The sequence below is a fragment of the Sturnus vulgaris genome, chromosome 8, assembly GCF_052056855.1.
Source record: "Sturnus vulgaris isolate bStuVul1 chromosome 8, bStuVul1.hap1, whole genome shotgun sequence".
Classification (NCBI taxonomy): Eukaryota; Metazoa; Chordata; class Aves; order Passeriformes; family Sturnidae; genus Sturnus; species Sturnus vulgaris.
This window is the reverse complement of record NC_142250.1, coordinates 37,742,463-37,764,724: the sequence shown is the minus strand read 5'-3', so window position 1 is coordinate 37,764,724 and position 22,262 is coordinate 37,742,463. Positions and strand designations below refer to the sequence as shown.

The 22,262-nt window shown below is 49.7% G+C and overlaps 1 protein-coding gene across 2 annotated transcripts in view; it reads left to right on the top strand.

Moving 5' to 3' along the window:
* The window catches only part of STK32C (serine/threonine kinase 32C), a 60,201-nt gene that overhangs the window by 19,976 nt on the left and 17,963 nt on the right, over nt 1-22,262 (top strand). For both annotated transcript variants that reach the window (XM_014890675.2, XM_088169472.1), the window contains exon 2: nt 15,911-15,966. In XM_014890675.2, coding sequence (XP_014746161.1) covers nt 15,911-15,966 — 56 coding nt within the window. The remainder of the gene's footprint in view (nt 1-15,910; nt 15,967-22,262) is intronic.

Below are 22,262 nucleotides of genomic sequence, written 5' to 3'. Positions count from 1 at the left end.
GTAATTACAGGCTTAAGGGAAGTTGGAGCACTGGATAGTGACAAGTGGTATTTATTCCATATTTTGTTCAATATTGTAAATTACATATTTATTTTTAAAAAAACCAAAAAACCCAAAAAACCCAAAAAAACAGGCGTCAGCTGGACCAGCATCTCCCCCACACCAGGGATGCAGCAGCAGCTGCCTCTGGACTCCCCAACTCCTGGCACAGCCAGTGGAGTCAGCCAGCGATTAACACGGCAGGTTGAAAGGAAAAACAAATGCCTACGTATGTGCAAAATCAACCTTGGTTTGCCTAAAGCAGCTGGGAGGGGCCTCGTGGAGAGGAGAGGTTCCTGTCTGGGGATGATTCAGTGTCAGCGCTTGGTTCCGTTTCCCTGGGAGATGCTCTGTAGGAATTCCAACCAGGTAGTGACACACCCGAGCTGTTTACAGAAAAAGGCTGAAATGTGGCTTTGCTGGATGGAATTTGGGTGTCTCTGGTGTGGACGGGCGGGTGTGTGGTCACATCCCAGCACGGTGGGAGCCCTGGGAGCAGGGAGGTTCTGCTCTGCTGGGCACAGCGCTGTGACCCAGCTGTGGTGTCCCTGTGCTCTGTTCCTGCTGGGATTCTGTCCCTGTGGGTACAGCTGTGTGGGAATGCCCCAGCAGGGCAGGGTGGGAATAGCTCAGCAGAGTGGGAATGGCTCAGCAGGGTGGGCATGGTGGCCCAGCAGGGCAGGGTGGGAATAGCTCAGCAGAGTGGGAATGGCTCAGCAGGGTGGGCATGGTGGCCCAGCAGGGTGGGCATGGTGGCCCAGCAGGGCAGGGTGGCAGGGCAGCTCCCACGATGCTCTCAGCACTCCAAGCCTTGCTGTGATCCCCAGTGCCAGGTGCTCACAGGCTTCATTCTGTGCTGGGATAAGCACAGGGGCTAGCAGCTCCCACCACAAAAGAGGAGGGAAAGGCAAGAAAAAGAGGAATTTTTGGAAACACACAACTCTTTTTCCTATTTTTTTTTTCCCCTATGGTCCCCATGAGTATCATTTGTGCTGTGGTAGGACTCTGGTTTTACAGCTGGGAGGGACAAAGCAGGTTGTGCTCTCCCAGCTTTTCCAGGAAGGGAGGATCTGTGCCTGACACTCATCTCCATCCTCACCATGAGCACAGCACTTGGCCCCTCCTCTGGCAGCCAGTGCACATATTCTCCATTGTATGAAGATATATTTATGTATCTCCATTATAATGGCTTTTTGATATTTCTGGATACTAGTAGGCTAATTTAAGAAACATTTAGTCTTTTTCTCTCTGTTTCTTGATCAAAAGGAAGCAGATTTTGAACAATTTTTTTCCCCAGGAGATAGAAAAGTAGTATTTGCCTTTAGGGAATAAAAAAGAGAACACTTTCTGTTCATTAAATCTTACTGGAAAGTGCTCGAGATGTCAAGTGTGGAAACAGAGGCTGAGAGAAGGGAAAGGTTTTGATTTTATTCAATTGATTCTGTGGTTTATCAAGAATTTGTTGAATTTGGTATTTCTCGCTGCTGTTCACAGTGAGATGCATGGCAAAATCAATAACCCAGCTGTAGGGGAAGTACAGAGTATGAGGAGATGGGGGAGGGATTTGGGGCAGGGTCACAGGCAGGTGAGAGGATGGGATAGCCCCCAGTGTTGTTGAGGTTTTCTCCTCCCCTATTTTTTTTCTTGGGGGGAATTGCACTAGTTCGACCAAAGACAGGGCTTCATTGGCTTCATTCTGGGCATTTCAAAGTTGTATTTATGGTGTTTCATAGGAGTTTATTCCTTTGTCTATTCACTTGGGTGCTTTTGGCATCAGTTAGATGCTGGGTTTGAGGTTTTTCCTAATTTTGGGGGTGAGTCATGGTGTGGCTTCACTGTGCACTGTCCTGGCAGGCAGGCAGGGTTCCTGTGCCTGTGACCAGGCTGGAGAGGCTGCTGGGTGATAACCAGAACCTGCGAGCTGCCAGTGATGTTGTGTTTAATCGCTCTGGTTTGCTGATAGAGGATGGGACAGCGTGTGCCAGGAGTGGGGCACCAGCCCCGGGCACAGCCCCGAGCAATCCCCAGCCGTGGGGCTGCCCTGGTTCTGTGAAAATCGCTGAATTCAGTGTGCAGCTTGTGGGTGTGCAGGGCTGCACAGGGACGGGAGCTGCTGTAAATCCTGCACAGCAGCAGCCGTGTAATCTGCAGGATAAATCATGGTGACAGGAGCCCGTCAGCTCCAGATGACACCGTCTGCTCTGTGATGTCACCGTCACTGATCCTGGGCTTTTCCTAAAGCTGCTTCAATTCAGCTGCTGTGGCCTCCCTGCCATGCCAGGAGCGCTGGGCAGAGGCTCCTGGTGGCTTCCTGACATCTTCCTGCTGTGCCAGGGCTGGGCAGATCCTCTCCCTGGGACCTGGTGCCCGGTGGCAACCACGCTTCATGGACATGGGCACGGTGATCTGGGCATGTCCTCCTCTCCCAGCCATGCTGGACATGGGCACAGTGATCTGGGCATGTCCTCCTCTCCCAGCCATGCTGGACATGGACACGGTGATCCTGGGCATGTCCTCTCACAGCCACACAGAAATTCTGCATGGAGTGTCAGCATCAGTGTGGAGATTTTATAGTGGGTATCAGGGAAAGTTCCTCCATGGAAAGGGATGTCCAGCCCTGGCACAGCTGCTCAGGGCAGTGCTGGCGTGCCCATCCCTGGAGGGATTTAAAATCCATGTGGATGTGGCACCTGGGGACATGGGTTAGTGGTGGCCTTGGCAGTGCTGGAGGTGCAGTTGGGGTCGATGGTCTCAGGGGGCTTTTCCAACCTGAACAATTCTGGGTTTCTGTGGGCAGCACTTTCCTGAGCTGTTTTGCTTTCTCCCAGCAGACACAGTCAGGTTTTGCAGACTCACAGGAGTGAGTTGTGTCGCAGAGCCTGGGCACACAGCGTGGCTTCTGGAACATTTTGTTTTCAGTTTAGACAACACTGGAAAAGTTGCACTTGTCCCCCCAGGGGTCCTAATTAACTCCATCAGTGAATGTAGACAGGAATCATTAAATGTGTGTGGTTGGGTTTAGCTAAGGAGGAAGGAACATCAAGAGCCACCTGACTGCACGTAATTAAGTTGAAAGCATGAAGAGTTAATCCTGCTGTGAATTAGAATTTGTGCCATTTGAGTCTGTACTTCTCAATACATGGGTGTTAAAAGTTGGTAGGAATTAGTGTAAGCTGTTATTGAGCTGAACAATTGGAACAAGCTGAATGCTGGAATACGATTGGGAGCAATACTATTATTAGCACTCGTGTTCCTGAGTTGGTAATGATCTCTTCGACCTGCCATGGGAACAAATGATACAGTAATTAATCCTCTGCATATGGCAGGGCAGCTGTGTTCTGTGATCAGCATCCCTCTCTTGGTGTGAATCACAAACAAACAGCATCCCCGAGCACAGATCAGGGCCTGGGCTTTGCAGGACCTGGGCTTTGCTGGGACTGGGCTTTGCTGGGACTGGGCTTTGCAAGGACTGGGCTTTGCAGCACTGCAGCCCTGTGCCACTGGGGCTGGCTTAAGGCAGGTCCTTGGTGCTAAACCAGACTGAGACCCAGCTGTGCACTGGGTGCCACTTCCCAGAGCCTGGCTGGGGGAATCTGTGTCTCGTGAAAGTCAGTCAGAAAAGTCCCCTGTGGATTCCACGGGGGCAAAACATGCCCAGCTCTGCCTTTGTGCACAGACGACCTCTCCTCATTGTGTTTGCTTTCTCTTTCCTGGCAGCTGCAGGTGCTGCCCCAGAGCAGCAGCCTCTCCTGGGATAATCCTGCTCTGCACAGTCCCTGTGGGGAACAAGAGCCCCTGTGTAGCTGCTGTGGGTGTCACAGCTTGGGGACACTTGGCACTGCAGAGCTAGGGCAGTGTTCACAACACAGAGACAGGCAGGACAATTCCCTCTGCATCAGAGATGGATGATGGATGATGGATGATGGATGGATGGATGATGGATGGATGGATGATGGATGGATGGATGGATGATGGATGATAGATGATGGATGGATGATGGATGGATGGATGATGGATGGATGATGGATGGATGATGGATGGATGATGGATGGATGATGGATGGATGGATGATGGATGGATGGATGGATGGATGGATGATGGATGGATGATGGATGATGGATGATGGATGGATGATGGATGATGGATGGATGGATGATGGATGGATGATGGATGGATGGATGGATGATGGATGGATGATGGATGGATGATGGATGATGGATGGATGATGGATGGATGATGGATGATGGATGGATGATGGATGGATGGATGATGGATGATGGATGATGGATGATGGATGGATGGATGATGGATGGATGATGATGGATGATGGATGATGGATGGATGATGGATGATGGATGATGGATGATGGATGATGGATGGATGGATGATGGATGATGGATGGATGATGGATGATGGATGGATGATGGATGGATGATGGATGGATGATGGATCTCTCTTATGTGTCAGAGCAGAGCACAGGGCTGCTGCCTGTCCATGTCCTTGGTGACATCATCCAGGTGCTGTGGTCCCTTCCATCCTCCCTTCCACCTGCCACATCTCCTTTCCTTCCCTCCCCTGCCTTCACAATGGGCTTAGTCTTGATTTTCCTCTGTCTCATCAGTTCTAGTGATGGTATTGAACATTCCCAACCCTGGAAATGCCCAGGGCCAGGTTGGATGGGGCTTGGAGCAACCTCTTCTAGTGGAGAGTGTCTGTGCCCATGGCAGGGGATTGGAACTGGATGAGCTTTAAGGCCCCTCCTGAGAGAATCCAGTCTGTGATTCTTTGATTTTCTTAAAGAACTCTTGTTTGTTCTTTGATTTCATGTGCCACCTGGCTGAATTCCTTCCCAGAGGCTGCAGGCACCAGTGTGGTCTCCAAGAAGTCCAGCTCTGGCACTGCCTGTGCAAAGCCCAACGGGAGCACAGAGCTCAAACAGGGCCCTTGTTCTGTGCTTCCCAGTGAGAGAAAATTCCTGTGGACACACAGACAGCAGCAGCCTGGGCATATCCTGCTGCCAGCTTGCTGGGAACAGGCCTCAGCCAATTGTGTTTTCTTTGGGGATGTTTAAAACCAGAAAATTAAATGTGCCAGCTAGAAGGTTTTTTTGGGATTTTTTTGTTGTTCATTTGTTTTTTGGTTTTTGTTTTGTTTTGTTTGTGTGTTTTTGTTTTTTAAATTCTTTTTAATGTCACATTAAAATCGGTTTATTTTAGAGATATTTAGGTAGAGAAAATGAAAAGAAGGGAAACTACAACCTGCTTCCCTTTTCAAGGCTGGTGCAAACCCCACTTGGCCAAGGGCAGTGGTGGCTGAGCTCCAGGCAGGATGGAGTTTTCCCAAGACAGAGTAGTGGCATTAGAAAACTGTGAATATTCCCTTTGCAGTTATCATGAAAGCTTTGCTCAGGCCTACAGGAACACCAGACAGAAGTTGGTCTGTTAATATTTTCACTGGGTACAGTTTATTAAAAATGGAAAGTCAGGGCACATGGTGGAGACTGTGGGAGCAGTATGAAAAATGCAGACAGTTTAAATTTGGCCCATCCTCACGTGGAGCAGAGCTTAAAAATGGAAACTGGGGAGGGGAGCACATGAAGTGTATGGTAATTCTTCTATGGGATGAGCATGACCTATTTCTGTAAGTCATTCTTGGCTGCCAGCTCTAAGAAATGAAAATGTATTTTCTGAGCAGTGAATAATTTAGCAACTTTGAAGTGATTAACATAGAGGAGAGGCTGGAGCATGGAAGGTGGAGTGAGACACGTTCCTGGGCAGGATGGCAGCACAAACCCTTCCCATCCTTTCAGTTCTGGGAATTCACTCCAGGGAGGTTCCTGCAGAGAGGCCAAGATTTAGGCTTGTCTCATCCTCAGGGCACAGGTGGGATGAAGACCTGAGGGTGGGCAGCAGTTTGTGTGTCAGACCCTCAGAGGAGGCTTTGTCATGGAACAACTTCTCTTTATATTGTGGATTGAAATGATTTAAAGAATTCACTTCTTGTTTAATGGTTTCCCCAGTACAGTCAGGACCACAGGGTGAGCCAGGCTCATGGAAATAAGCAGATTTATTTCTGATATAAACCCTGTATGTATTACACTGAAAGTTGGGGACACTCAGTGGAACTATTACAGTGCCATAAATGTGAAAAAAAATCTGTCCTTGTTGTATTAGACAGAAGTGAACTGTGGTTAATGCTTTAAAATAGTGCCAGAACAGCACAGCTCAATCTGCCCCTCACCCTGGTAATGTGTGTTTGATTGGCACAGACAGAATTAAACCTTAGAGCAAACTCTGAGGATGGAGGATGGATGGATGGATGGATGGATGGATGGATGGATGGATGGATGATGGATGATGGATGGATGATGGATGGATGGATGATGGATGGATGATGGATGGATGATGGATGGATGATGGATGGATGATGGATGGATGATGGATGATGGATGATGGATGATGGATGGATGGATGTGTGGATGGATGGATGATGGATGGATGATGGCTGGATGATGGATGATGGATGGATGGATGATGGATGGATGATGGCTGGATGATGGATGATGGATGATGGATGGATGATGGATGGATGATGGATGGATGATGGATGGATGATGGATGGATGATGGATGATGGATGATGGATGATGGATGGATGGATGTGTGGATGGATGGATGATGGATGGATGATGGATGGATGATGATGGATGGATGGATGATGGATGGATGATGGATGGATGATGGATGGATGATGGATGGATGATGATGGATGGATGGATGATGGATGGATGATGGATGGATGGATGGATGATGGATGATGGATGATGGATGGATGATAGATGGATGATGGATGGATGGATGGATGGATGATGGATGGATGATGGATGGATGATGGATGATGGATGGATGATGGATGATGGATGATGGATGATGGATGGATGGATGGATGATGGATGGATGATGGATGATGGATGGATGGATGGATGGATGATGGATGGATGATGGATGATGGATGGATGATGGATGATGATGGATGATGGATGATGGATGGATGGATGGATGATGGATGGATGATGGATGATGGATGGATGATGGATGATGATGGATGATGGATGATGGATGGATGGATGATGGATGGATGATGGATGGATGATGGATGGATGATGGATGATGGATGGATGGATGATGGATGGATGATGGATGATGGATGGATGATGGATGATGGATGGATGATGGATGGATGATGGATGGATGATGGATGATGGATGATGGATGGATGATGGATGGATGATGGATGATGGATGATGGATGGATGATGGATGATGGATGATGGATGGATGATGGATGATGGATGGATGATGGATGATGGATGGATGATGGATGGATGATGGATGATGGATGGATGATGGATGATGGATGATGGATGGATGATGGATGGATGGATGGATGGATGGATGATGGATGGATGGATGATGGATGGATGGATGGATGGATGATGGATGATGGATGATGGATGGATGATGGATGGATGATGGATGATGGATGATGGATGATGGATGATGGATGATGGATGATGGATGATGGATGATGGATGATGGATGGATGGATGATGGATGATGGATGATGGATGATGGATGATGGATGGATGATGGATGGATGATGGATGGATGATGGATGATGGATGGATGGATGGATGGATGGATGATGGATGAATGGATGATGGATGATGTATCTCTCTCATGTGTCAGCCCTGGTGTTGTGCTCAGGATGGGATGCAGAGGCTCCAGCTCTCCAGCAGTCCTTCAGTCACATCCTCCTTCCACCTAAATCTGGCTTTGCATAAGCTCAGCTGCCAGCCCTGCTGGTTTCCTGCCTCCAGACTCCATCCAGCATCTCTGGATGGGCTTAAATATTTTAGAGTTCAGCTGCAGCTCGAGTTGAGGGAGGTCTCCTGCTCCAGTGTTTAGGCTGAGCTGTGCTGCAGTATCCATATTTCATGAGCCACAGGTCTGGTGAGGACGCTCGTGATGAAGGAGTGAGTCAAGGGTCCAATCCAGCCTCTGCAGAGCCTGGACCACGAGGGCAGTGCTGAGGGCTTGGGATCTTCCATTTCCACCCCCTGTGTGTTCCAGGGGCTGTGGCTGATGGTGAAATACAAGGGTGCACTTGTACTTAGGGGAGGGCTTCTCTGAGGGGGCTGCAGGAACACAAACCTCTCCTGCTAAACAGAACTAATTGGAGTTAATTGTAAGGACATGGCTGGAGAACTGGGCTCCCATGAGGCTACACACACATCCCATGAAGGAGAGGTATCCTGCCTCAAAGGGTTTTCTAATTAAATCTCTTCCTTTGATTTTAAAATATTAAACTGACAGAGGTTAAATGTAGTTTAGATATATGGGAGGATTTCTTCCCTGGCAGGGTGGGCAGGGCTGGCACAGGGTGCCCAGATTTGCTGTGGCTGCCCCTGGATCCCTGGCAGTGCCCAAGGCCAGGTTGGACATTGGGACAGTGGGAGGTGTCCCTGCCATGGCAGGGGTGGCACTGGGGGGGATTTGGGATCCCTTCTCACCCAGTCCAGTTTGGGATGCTGTGACTCTGTGATCCATCTCTGCCACGTGTCTTTTCATTTAATATTGGAGATGCTTCTTGAATTTCCATCTCCTGAATTTTTTTTACAGATTCCAACAACGTTGTCTTCATTTCTTCCTCCTCAAGTTTTCTGCTTCATCACAAGGGTCCCCTGGGGACTTCTGCTCCATCAGATGTTGGTAGCTGTCATCCCATAGAACTGGGAGCTGGCTTAGAATAACAGTGATGAGTTTCTCCCTGGACACAGTGTATGTCTGCTGGCTGGATTTTATTTCTGATTACTAAAGGCTTCTACATGCCTATGAGAGTTCCTTAATTGTATTTAAGCTGGGCTTGCTCAGCAAACCTTGACACTGAAAGGCCAGAATGTGCAGAACACACATAAAACCAGGGATGTTGTCCCGGGGATGTTTTCCCAGGGATGGGGGTGAACCCAGGCTAACAAACCCCAAAATTTGGGAGCAAACTGGCTGTCAGCTTTTAGTTTTGAATGGAAATGGCAAAGAAACCCCAAACTTTGTTCTCAGCCTTATTCAGATTTTTTCAGAGGAGAAATGAAAACTTCATTTGAGCTTAATAATTTAATTTTGTGTAACTCTTTATTCTTTTTATACCTTTTAAAATAAAACTGCAAAAGAGTCTTTATTGTGCTAAAACCTGCTGGCATGGCCAGTATTGAAAACACTCCAGAAGAGACAATTTTACACGTTGTAAACAAATGAATGGAGGTAATTAATTCAGGGTCCTGGTCCAGCCAGCTTTACAATCCTTGTTGGAATTAATTTGTCTAAAATTACGTGGCTTTACAAAGGTGCTTCTGTTCACTTTGGGGATTTTAGCAGTCCCAGCTGGTACAGCCTCAATCTTTCATGAGGCACCGAGACTCAGCCATTTATCATTTCTAACATATGCTGCAGAAACATTAAGTAACATCCAGCAGCTGTTTATTGCTAACGTTATCCTACTATAAACATGTGCTATCGAGACTCTTTCCCCTTTTTTTTTTTTTTTTTTTCCTGTAAATCAATTATAGTTCCTTGAAATGAAATTTTCTTATGGGTGGAAGTGAGGAAAAAAAGCAACAATCCAGGAAGGAACGTGGTGCTGCTGCTGTGGGGCAGAAGCTGATGGTGCTGCCCATCAGCTCAGCGTGTGGGTGCTGCTGTGGCACAGCCTGGGCACAGCTGGGCACAGCTGGGCACAGGGCACGGGCACACAGCTGGCATGGAGCTGTGCTCTGTCACCCTGGCAGGGCTCCAGTGTGCAATCCTGCAGCCCAGATCCACAGTGCTGTGAGCAAACAGCTCCAGCTGCCCTGTGCACACAGCCGGGGTGCCAGGGGTGGGATATTTTCCAGGGAGGTTTATTCCAGCTGCACGGGGAGTTTTCCATCCCACGCTGCTGCTGCCTCTGTGGCTGCTGGCAGTGGCTGCTCCTGGGGACAGGTGAAGGAGCTGAAGGAAGGTGTGTGCAGGTGTGCTGTGCTCTGGCCAGTGCTCCTGGGCCTGCAGGGTCCTGTCCCTGTCCTTGAGTGAGCCCGCTCCTTGGAAGGGCTCCTGGCCAGCACGAGGGGTGTTATTTTGCTAATTAGGAATGGTTTCTGGCCCATGCAAACATCTTTATTGCATATCAACTACCCAGTCTTCCTAAACTGACCTCGCAGTTGCTTTGCAATGTGCATTTGATTCCTTACAGAGTTGCAGGGACTCATTTTTAACTATACAATAACTCTGTTTTTACACGACTTTAGAGTTGCTTCCTAATAGTAGGTTTGAGTCTGTGCTTTCTGAAGGGGCTCATTTACAGCTGGGCTGGCATTGTACCTTTAATTTCTTCCATTTTCTACTAGCATTCCCTGGATTCCTGGGTAGTTAATGCTCACCTGAGGTTCCTGACAGTCGTATTACACTGCATTTCCATTTCCCTCAGCCGTGCAATCTTCTCTATGGATATGAAGAGGCAAAACAGCTTGGCCTGAGATGCTGGAGGCCAAAGGTGCTGCTGGTGCTTTCTGCAGGGACAAAGGGAAAGCAGTGATTCCCTGCCCTGCATGGAGCCCTCTGCCCAGGGCAGGTGGACACCTCGTGTTCCAGGGCCCCAGGCTGGGGAGGGAGGGAGGGAGGGAGGGAGGGACTGCTGCCATCCCTGCCTCTGTCCACCCAGCACCTCTGCATCCGAGCAGAAATTCACTTTTCATCTTCCCCAGGGCCCTTTGCTCCCTCTCTCCATCCAGCACCTCTGCATCCGAGCAGAAATTCATTTTTCCTCTTCCCCGTTCAGCCAGGCTGATCCTCCCTGCCCCTCTCTCTCCCTGCAGCTCCTGGCAGGCTCAGCCTGTCCTTGGGGATGCTCAGAGCTCTCAGTCCCCTCCCCGTGTGGGCTCTGCCTCCTCCCCTCCTCATCAGAGGCACCACACAGCAGTGGCTGGCTGCTTCTTTCCTCTGCCTTCCCTCACACTCAGGGTTGTAGCACGAGACATGGATTTTCATGTTCAGACTCAGATGTTTATTAATTCTTATTTATAGTACAGTGAGTTCCACAGCACGTTTAGCTAACAAGCTAAAAGCAAGAAAATGGAGCTGTATTTTGCTCCTTACAAGGTATTTTAAAGGCAAACTATTCAATTAAAAGCTAACATCTATATTATTTATACTTTTGACCCGATGACCAAATACTTGTGACCTGCAGTGCAGCACCTTCAATTCAAAAAGCACCCCCTGAAACTATGAAGAAGAGGGAGCAAGAAGGAAGAAGAGCCACCACCCAAGAATTCTATCTTGTCCCATACCTATTACTGTATTCTAAAACCCCAAATTCTAAACCCTTCACCATGTGATATTACACACTTTTATTCAAACTACACACCAGTGATCCCAACTCCATCACTCAATTTTGGAGCCTTCTCCAAGAACTCGGGTCAAAAGCAGTGTTCTGCTGGGGGTCAGTGTCAGAAAACACAGAAAGCTCAAAACTCCCAGGCTGCAGGGTTCCAACACCTTCTGTCCCTTCTGTGCCCCTTCCCATCACCCTGCCCTGACCCTTCTGTGGCTCCAGAGCTGCCCCAAATCCCCACAGCTGTTCATCCTGCCAGCTCCTGTCCTGTTCATCCTGCCAGCTCCTGTCCTGTCCCCTGTCCCTGCCCAGGGGTGGCCTCCCCTCTGCTGCCATCCCCTGTGTGTGATGGTTTTGGAGCAAAGCTGGGACTCTCCTTCCTGCCAGATGAAGCTCGTGGCACTTTGTGGCAGCAAACTTGTGGTTTCTGTGGCCACATTTAATGTTCCTGCATCAGCTACTGGAGTGCTTCTTCCAAGCTACATTGCAGAATGACAGTGGATAGAGAAATGCTATTAATTATGGGTAGAGAAATGCCATTAATTATGGGTAGAGAAATGCCATTAATTATGCCAGTGTGTAGAAATACATTGATAGAAAGTGGATCATGTCGTACTACCCTGACACCTTTGCTTTTACAAGATGTAAAAAATAATTTCTTAGGCTTTTAGTGTTGAAGAGAATCATTCTTGGAGTTAAATGTCCCTGTTGGTGTTAATGAAGCTGGAAAACATGCAGCTAAAGAGTAAAAGGTTGGCTTGAACCTTAAAATGTGATTTATTTTGCTGGCTTCCCCAGACTTGAGGGATTGTAGACCAGGTTTAGTAACTGCATCCTAATATTGTGCTGCTGCTGCTGCAGATTAATACCAGATCCTGCTGTTGAACACTCACTGGGAGTCCACTCTTTATCTGAAGTGTTACTTTTAGATATCTTGCAAATAAATGCAGAATAAACAGAAAAATAATGAAAACATTCATAATTTTAAAATAGTGAAAACAAAGCTCTAATTTTTGTTGGGTTTTTTTTTTTGCACCTCTCATCCTTCTGTATAATGAATTTTTTCAGGGAAATGTACTGTTCATTCTCTCTGTTTCACTGGCAAGAGGAAGCTGTGTGCCCAGCCTGCTTTATCCAAAGTGTGCCCAGCCTGCTTTATCCACAGCACATCTTGTGATTAATGAGCTCTTAATGACAGGGGTGTCAGAGCAGCACCCAGCACTCTGTGTGCAGTGGGCAGGGCTGGGCTGGGACAGCTCTGGGGAGTCCTGTGGGCACCTAGAGCTCTGCCATCCTGTCACCCTGCCACCCTGCCATCCTGTCACCCTGCCATCCTGCTATCCTGCTATCCTGTCACCCTGCCATCCTGCTTGTCACGCATTCCTGGAACTGGAGAACAAAGCCAGAGCACAGGAGCAAAGCCAGGCTCTGGTATTTATCTTTATTTGTGATTCATGCTTTGTCACTTGGTGCCAGGGAGTGCCAGGAAGCAGCACATGGCAAGTGCCAGCGTGCCATGTCCCCTGGTCCCCCTCCCCTGTGAAGGTGCCACGTTGGGAAGGAGCTGCTGGAGGAGTCAGGGAATAATTGGGGTCCTGTTCTTGTGAGGGGCTGAGGAAACACCCGGGGGTCACTGCAGCAATGCAGAGAGCATTGAGGAAACCCCTGTGGGGGCATTGGAGCAATGCAGAGGGGAAAAAAACCTGGGGGAGCATTGGAGCAATGCAGAGAGCATTGGCTGGGTGTGATGGGCAAGTCAGCTCCTCCTGTTTGCACATGGCACATGGGTTTGGGATGGATGGGATAATGGGATGATGGGATAATGGGATGGGATAGAAGAGCAGAATCGAATATTTTCAGCTGTAAGGCACCTCCTAGCCCCACTCAGCTGGACTCGTGTCGTTGCAGTTTGGTGCTCCAGGACTGCCCAAAGCCAAGCAGGCTGCTGAGGGATTGTCCAAGCACTGCCAGGCTGGGATCGTGACCTGTTCCAGGGCCTGAGCCCCTCGGGACACAGATGCTCCCTGAAGCCCCCAGGTGCTCAGGTCCCTCCCCCTCTCGTGGGCTCCTCCAGGGCCAGTTCTGCCTTCCAGGCTGTGGCTGCTGGAGCCAGAGCAGGGCTGAGGGTGAGCAGGGGTGACGGGCAGCAGTTGTCACCTCCTCCTGGCTGCCACCAAGGGCTCTGCTGGTGTCTGTGACTCAGGCTGGAGCAGTCAGCCCCAGATAGTCAGCTCTGTGCTGGGGTGAGTGACAGCTTTCCCCTGTCAGCACGGAGTGCAGCCTCTGGAGCACACCCCATTGTTCCAGGCAGGTTCAGGCTTTCTATTTTAGGGATAATCACATATGCTGTAGTGATAAGTTAACATTCTTAGTAATCCAGTGTGTTGTGCACAAAGAGCAGCACACTGCTACTATGATTTTCTCCTTCAAATGCTGAGATTGCTTTTGCTTTATTGGGATCATGTACTCATAGAATCATTTACTTACACAGAATTGCCAGATTGCCTACTGAATCCTGCAGAAAATACTGGAACTGGAGAACCAGTCAGTGCATCATCTCAACTTCCCTTCAGCAGAACTCTGTATTAATTTATTAGAAGTGACATCTCTGCTGATAGGTTCAAGGGCCTGGTGAATATTCATATCTAGCTTTGTTTCCTGCCTGCTGACTCCAGCAGGCTTCCCAGATCACTTGTAGTCATGGATACATGGAAATGACACTTTGGGGTTTGTTTTCTCAGTGGCAATGCCTTTTTACACAACATTCCAAACACTACAACAAAGAATTGTCAAAAGCTCTGGTCCCAGAGCCATGGCAGATCAGGAGCACTTGCACGTGGTTAAATTGCCAAGGAAATTCTGCCCTTCCAGGGGCTCTGAGCATCCTCCTGGTGCTGGGGGATCAGTCACTGGCTTTGATTACACGTGGAAAACATTTCATCTCTTTGTTCTGGCCAAATGCTTTGGCCAGAAGATTTCAGACACAACATTTATGAAGCTGAAGCTGCAGTTTGGCATTGCTCACTGGTAGGGCTGGTAGGAAAATCCTCAATAAATTCACTGCTTAAACAAGAGGCCCAGGGAGAAGGGAGGTGTGGGGAGGTGACACAGGTCCCATGGAGCTGGGCCCTTCCCTGGAGATGCCAGGGGGTTGTGGGGACACTGGTGTCCCCATGGGGTCTGTCCTGGGGTCTCCTGGAGAAATCTTGGGCAGATCACAGAGTCGTGAAGGTTGGGATAAACCTCCAAGGTGAACGAGTGCAGCCTTTGCCTGATCACCACAAAGTCAACTAAACCAACTAAACCAGCTAAACCAGCTAAACCAACTAAACCAGTTAAACCAGATTAAACAGCTAAACCAGCTAAACCAGTTAAACCAGCTAAACCAGCTAAACCAGGTAAACACAGAGCAGTGGTGGTGCCTGTGCCCTGCAGCATCACTGGGGGAGGGAGCTGGGGCTGCAGGGACACAGGGTGTGAGCTGGCCCAGATTCTGTTTTCAGCTTCATTTGGCAAAGTTTTCTGAGCTCTCCTGCAGAAAACGTCCCACAAAAGTGACAATAACAATATTTTGGATATAAGCCTAGCACAAAAGGGTAATAGGAACTCCATGGGCATGCGTGGGCTCTTGATTCATCCTCAGAGATGACAGATGTGCATTTATTTCAGATCTGGGAGTGGGACTCGTAATATTTATAGTGAATTTTTTGTTCCCACTCTTCCTGAGCGTGGCCAGTCAGCAGGCTGGGTGCTCAGTGCTGACCCTGCCGTGCTGCAAACCCCCAGCCATGCCCAGCATTGCTTCTCCTGCAGACACCTGGCAAGGGCTGCTGAGGGTCCCCTGCAGGGCAGGGCAGAACTGGCCAGGGCTGCCAGCTGTGCCTGGGCAGGTGGGCTCAGCCCAAGAGCAGGATCCTCCTGGCCTTGTCTTTATTTAAAACTGATATTAAAATAAATCCCAGCAGTGTTTATGGGCAGTGTTTTGGGGCAGTGTTTATGGGCAGTGTTTATGGGCAATGTTTTTGGGGCAGTGTTTTGGGGCAATATTTTTGGGGCAGCGTTTTTGGGGCAGTGTTTATGGGGCAGTGTTTTTGGGGCAGTGTTTTGGGGCAATATTTTTGGGGCAGTGTTTTTGGGGCAGTTTTTGAGCAGTGGGGCAGGCTGTCCCACACTCCCCGTTTGCCCCTGACTGCCCCTGGATCCACACAGGTCAAATCTGTATTTTACCCTCTGCTAATCCATAACCCCATCCAGCCCTCTGCCAGACCCCTCCAGCACATGAAAGGAGACTTGAAAGGAAAGCAGCTGCTGTCCTGCAGCTTCCCTGGAGGAAAACTTCCAATAAACTCTTGCCAATGCTCTGTACTTGTCTCCCTGTCTTCTTTGAAATGCAAGTTTATTTGAAGGAAAGCATTTACAAATGTGATTTTTTTTTTCTTTCCCTTGTAGTGAACTTTGACCACTTCCAGATTCTGCGGGCCATTGGGAAGGGGAGCTTTGGCAAGGTAGGCTCGAGCTCTGCGTGGTTTATCTGCTCTCATGTGCCTCTGGTTTATTGGAACAGTAACCGGGCCAAAATTGGCTATTTTTGTATTTTTTTACAATGGCTGCTGGGCGAACACAGGAGAAATATTCAGGAAAACACCTTGTTGCCGTTTGGCATTGCTCTAATTGTTGTGCTCTTGGTGCAGCAGATGTGCTGTAAATTCCCAGCACAATTGTGACCATTTTACAGCAAACATTCTTTACGTTTTCAGTTTCCCGTGGGGATGTCTGGGTTGTGGGGCAGGAAGGTGCTGGAAGTTGACCTTGGTGATGGACTGAGCTGGCACACTGCTCAGGAGGGTTCTGTGAAGTCCTGGGCTCTTTTCCCAACCAGAAATCAGTTAAGCTGAAGAGGCTTTGTTGTTTATTTTTAACTGGTTTTTCTTGCCGAGCAGGTGGGAGGATGTGGGAGGTGATGATAAAAAGCTCTGTGTGTGCCTGGGATTGGTTCCTGGCTGCTCCCAGTGCCATCCTCTGCCAGCCCCGTTCCTCTGCCAGGTGACTCTGGCTCTTTGTCCCCTGAGGTGGCAGTGCCAGCCTGGCTTTCCCGGGATGTGTGTGTGTCCCCTGAGCTTGGAGCAGAGCTCTGTCAGATTGCTGGGCTGCTGCTGGATGGTGGTGAATGGTTAAATACCAGCTCAGCCCCTGTGCTCTGGGGACAAGGCCAACAGCAGCAGGGATTGTCCCCAGACGCTCCTGGTGACAGCAGGAACACTCAGGCTCTGTCTCCAGCTACAACCAGAGAGCAAACCCTCACTCAAAACCTTCGTGAAAATAATCCAGCTCACATTTTTGTTTCGAGCTGATAGGAGAAGATTCGTACTTCAAATATAAACTTTCCACAGAAGGAGGTTTTATTCTTTAAGGAGCAGCACCTGGGAAATTAATTCTGCTCAGAAGATGAAACAGAGAAGAAGCAATTCTTGTGGCAGGGCAGGACTCTCCTGGCTTTGCAGGGAGCTGCTCCCTGCTCACTCTGTGCCCTGCACTGCACAAAGGTCAAGCCTGGCACCCAGAAATCTATCAGCCATCACACACACTTCCAACAAAATGCTGAAAGGATTCAGCTGCCATCGCTCTGGATAATTGTGTCAATATGCTGAGTCTCCTGTGACACTGATTAAAGCTTTTGGTGTTTACCAAGTCATTTCCAACTCACATTTGATTGGAGAAAACATAAAACTACCTACCTGGCAAGTGTTATTAACAATTTAGGTGTGACTTACTTGCTTTGCTTGATTTAACCACGCCCTGCTCACGTTCAGGAGGATATTTGGGAGCCAGTGACCCGCAGTGAGTGACCTGTGGCAGCTGTGACCCCGTGGGGACAGGACCCAGGAGCAGTGCCTGTGGTGGCCTTGGGCACAGCATCTCCTTCCAGGGTCACTTTGTGCCCCTCTCAGGACAGACTCTGACATCCTCGGTGTGGGAACTGTGGGAAAGGAAGAAAAAGGAGCTCAGAAATCCTTTTTGCAGGGCCTGAGAGCCCCAGAGCTGTGGCTCTGGCATATCTGCAATAAATGGCCAATTTCTGTTTCCTAGGGATGGGTTTAATCGGCTTTAAAATACAATTAATCAAATGAAGGTCAGGTTCAATTCCATGTTTACTCCAATTAGCAAGTGTGTAATATTTTCCACACGTAGCAGAGGTGATATTATTTGATTTTCAGTGATTTAATATCAGCAGAGTGCTCCTCCTGCAGCACAGGCTCCCTCCCAAGCAGCAGCAGCTGCTCAGGTTTTGGCTGCTCTGATTTCCCAGGAGCAGCAGCCAGGGGAGGGTTTCTGCCATGGGGTGAAGATTTGGCCCTGCTTGAGTGGGAAATGGGCTCTGATGGTCGCTGTGCTTCAGGAGAGGCAGGAGGAGACCCAGAGAGCCCAAGGGCAGCGGTGGCACGGCAGGACCAGCACCCCAGCCTGGTAAATTCGGCCTCCTGTGGCCCCAGTCCCTGCGGGGCACCTGGGGCTGTTTGCTCCTGAGCTCTAATTGCTCTAATTGCTGAAGTATCCATCATTTCATAGGAACCGAGGACACTGCTCCTTATCATTTCTGACATTAAGTGGTTTGGAATTGGATTGTCCAGCCATGGACATCACTCCCAGGGATGCACAGGGTGGGATTGTCGGGGTGCCTGGGCAGGACCAGGGTTGAGCTCCTTGTGGGTCTTTTCCAGCTCAGGATATTCCCTGATTCTGTGATTCTCTGACTCCACCGTTGCTTCCAGCACAGGAGCAGCTGCCTGGGCTGGGGACAGTGACCAGGAGCAGGAATGTGAGCACGGACAGGGCACACACAGGGATCCTCCCTCTGATGCCATCTCCCAGCTTGTCCCAAGTGATTGTTCTTCTTTCCTGGATGTTGCTGAGCTGTGAGCAAGCCATTGGTAAAAGCCACGGGAGAGTGGCAGAGCACGAAAGGTGCAGAGGTGACGGGGTCCAGCACCTCCTCACTGCCTGGATCTCAGGCTGTGGGGGCAGCAGCAGGAAAATCGGAGTGGGAAGTGGCACTGGAGGGTGTGGAGTGCCTGGGTGAGCACTGAGCTCAGCTGGAAGGAGCAGGGGATTATCCTGCACTTCCCCACTGGGGACCTGTTTGGGGTTTCTGAAAGATCAGACTTCAAAAGACCGTGATTTATCCAACAAGCTGCCCACTTCTGTCACTATTACACACCCGGGGCCTTATTAACATTTGCATCAGAAACTGCCCGGGGTTTGTTTGAGCCCCATCATTCCCTGTGGGTGAGCCACGCTGCTGTGGGGTGGGAGCTGGGGTGGACCCTCAGTCCCTCCAGCAGCCTGGACAGCAGAGAGCTGTAAGAGAGCAGAGGGCAGAAGCTCATCCTCCACCCAAACTCGCCCTGCTGGCCCTGGGCCACCCCTGCAGCTCTCCAGGGGCTGGCACTGCTGGCACAGGTGCTGGAGCCTGGCAGTGGCTCAGGGCAGGTGAGGGTGAGGTGATGATGTCCCCAGGGTGGCTGGGCTGTGTCACAGGTGCTCTGTGGTGGCTGCAGCCTCAGCATGGGCAGGGCTCTGCTCAGTCTGGGACCACGGGCAGCTCCTGCCCTGGCACAGAGAGAGCTCACTGGGCTTGTGCCAGCAGGAAAGCAGTGGCAGCAGGAAAGCAGTGGCAGCAGGAAAGCAGTGGCAGCAGCAGTGGCAGCAGGAAAGCAGTGGCAGCAGGAAAGCAGTGGCAGCAGGAAAGCAGTGGCAGCAGGAAAGCAGTGCCTTCTCACCTGAATTCCTATGTGTACATCGAGCCTCGACAGCAGCTGGCTGCTCAGGTTCTTCCTGGCTCTTAGATGAGGGTTTTTTCAGCATTACATTCTGCAACAAAACCCACCCACACTCTCCCCTCTCCCCCTCCCCTCCTGAACCCAAAGAGGGCTCATTTTGAGGTCTTTGATTAAGGAAACCTTTTATGGATCAACATATGCTGCCTGTGGGCAGATGTGCCTGAATCCAGGCCTGACCCTTTGTCAGAAGTGCAGCCTTGCAGTGGGGTAAGGGATGGAGAGCTGCCAGCATTGCAGGAGGAGGAGGAGGAGGAGGAGGATGGAGCTGGGCCAGGGTGACCTGGCTTTGGAGGAACATTGGAATAGGCTGCCCAGGGAGCTGCTGGAGTCCCCATCCCTGCCTGGTGGTGTTCAGGGAATGACAGGACGTGGCATCCAGAGCTCTGCTCTGGTTTTTGGTGTTTGGTCACAGACTGGACCTTGATCTTGGGGGGCTTTTCCAGCTGAAAGGATTCTGTGATTCTTTGAGACATGGCCTAAATGCATCATGGAATTCCTTAAACATTCACCTGGAAGGACAAAGAGCAGAATGTTTTGGCATTGATCAGATGAATAACTGGAAGTGTGATTATTGTTCTGCTAGCACTGCCCTAGGGAGAAGCTCCTGTTCCACAGAGGCTCCTCCTGCCCTCAGCACAGCCCACACCACATGGCCAGCAGAAAAAAAAAATTAAAGTAAAAAACCCATCCTTTGTCACTAATGATAATTAGAATTTTCTCAGAGGCTGAAATGTGGCCAGCATTTGGATCTTGTTTTTGTTCTGACAAGCCATCATAGCCCACACCCCCAGCAGCTCCTAAATGGAACTGAGAGATGGAAGGTTCCAGCATCACAGGCAGCTTTTGGCAGCAATGAAATCGAAGCTGTGTTGGACATCGAGGTCATGCACAGGTCCTTGTGAGTTGGGGATGTTGTGTTAATGCTCATGGCTGGACAATCCAATTCCAAACCACTTAATGTCAGAAATGATAAGGAGCAGTGTCCTCGGTTCCTATGAAATGATGGATTCATCAGCAATTAGAGTTTATTAAGGCAAACACTGCCTGGGTTTGTCCAGAGCACTGCAGGTGTCCCCTGGTGTGGCAGTGGTGTCTGTGGGAGGAGACTTTCTCCTCTCTTCACAGGATGTGTTTCTTCCTGTGGCTCCAAAGTTCATGAATTGTCATTGAAGTGTCTGTGCACAGGAAGGGACCTGAGTCTGTGGGAGCTGTGTGGACAGGCTGGCACAGCTCTGCTGTTCCTGTGGTGAGGGCAGCAGCTGCCCACAAGCCACCACGAGCCCCTTGGGATTTCCTGCAGCAATGAATTAACGGTGGAGCATCAGAAACACGAACTGATGCACGTGGTGCACAAGTCACAGCCCAAACCAGTGCTGTGCCCAGGCTCTGACACGGCTTTGAGGGACCCTGAGGCTGTGCTGGGCACCTGGAGCCCACCCTGCCATGGGGCCAGGCTGGCTAGGGAGTGTCCTTGCCATGGTGAGCACACCTGGTGCTTTTATCCCTTTCTCCTCTCAAACTGCCCCTTTTCCTCTGGGGTGCTGATTTACCTTGCTTCCCAGATGAGCAATGCTGCTGGGCTGTGGGGATGGGCAGGGAGAGGGTGTGGGGAAAACTGCAGTGGGACAGAACTTTGGAGCTGGATCAGAAATGTCCTGTGAGGGCTGATGGATCACAAATGTCCTGTGGAGGACATTTCCAAATGGACTGATGGGTTGGTTTGGGAGGAAGAGTCAGGGATCCTCGTGGCACCTGCTCTGTGTGTGCCTGTTGGTGGATCTGTGTGCTCCACACCAGCACTGGGAGCAGGGCAGGGAGGAGCAGGGGAAGGTCAGGCTGCTCAGGCTGGCACTGCAAAGGGCTCCTGAGAAAACAGCCAGGAAACCCAGAACAATTCTGTGAGCAGCAAGGCTGTCAGGGGCTGATTTTTGGTGGGTTTGGTTCCTTCAGTGGTGCTGGTGCCAAGCCCAGAGTGAGGGTCCCTAAGGTGCAACCCAGCAAGGGTCACCTGCTGAAAAGGATTGATTTATTTACATAAATAAATCATAATTTATGTAATGTGCAGAGCAAATTCACGAATGTTTCAATAGTTCCATACAATTACAATATCAGGAGTGAAAATGTTGACAAATCCTAAATTTAGTGCTTTCCATTTTCACACCAACTGGCCATTTTGTTCTCAGAAATGAAACTGTAACTACAAGATCACTTTGACAATTTCAAATTGGCTTTTCTTATCTTTTGTTAATACTTTTTTATTCTTGCTGGCCCATCACCTTTGGGATAGACTATATTTTACCTGTGTGATCAGGGATTCTACCTCCCTTCAGAAAACACTCTGGACTGTAAGTCCATGAGATTTTTTTTTAAAGAAAGAAGAGCATGGAAAGAAACCATGTTTATTGAACAGAAGCCTTTTGTGTCTCTGCTTTCCACCCTCACCTCCCGTTTAATTGCTATTTATGTCCACAATCCACCGAGATTCCTTCTGTTCCTGTCGCTCTCTCTCGAGGAGTTGCAGTAAGATTGTTGTGCCACATTATTACTTTTGATCTAAAAATTGTTTTTAAAAGTAAGTGCTAAAAATTCCCCTCAATAAAGGGCAATGCAGTATGAAACACTTACTGTTCATGCACAGCAAGTGGTGCAGTTAACCCAAACCCCACTGAGGGCTCCCCTCAGTTCTCCCTGGCTGCCAGCTGGGCGAGTGCTGAGTGCCAGGATGGCCACATGAGCCCCAGCCAGCCCTGCCATGGTGGCACTGTGCCCCTGACTGCCAGGATGGCCACAGGAACCCCAGCCAGCCCTGCCATGGTGGCACTGTGCCCCTGAGTGCCAGGATGGCCACATGAGCCCCAGCCAGCCCTGCCATGGTGGCACTGTGCCCCTGAGTGCCCCTGGCAGGGGTCTGGGCAGTTGCTGCACCCTTAGGGGCTCAGCTCAGCTCAGCTCAGCTCTGCTCT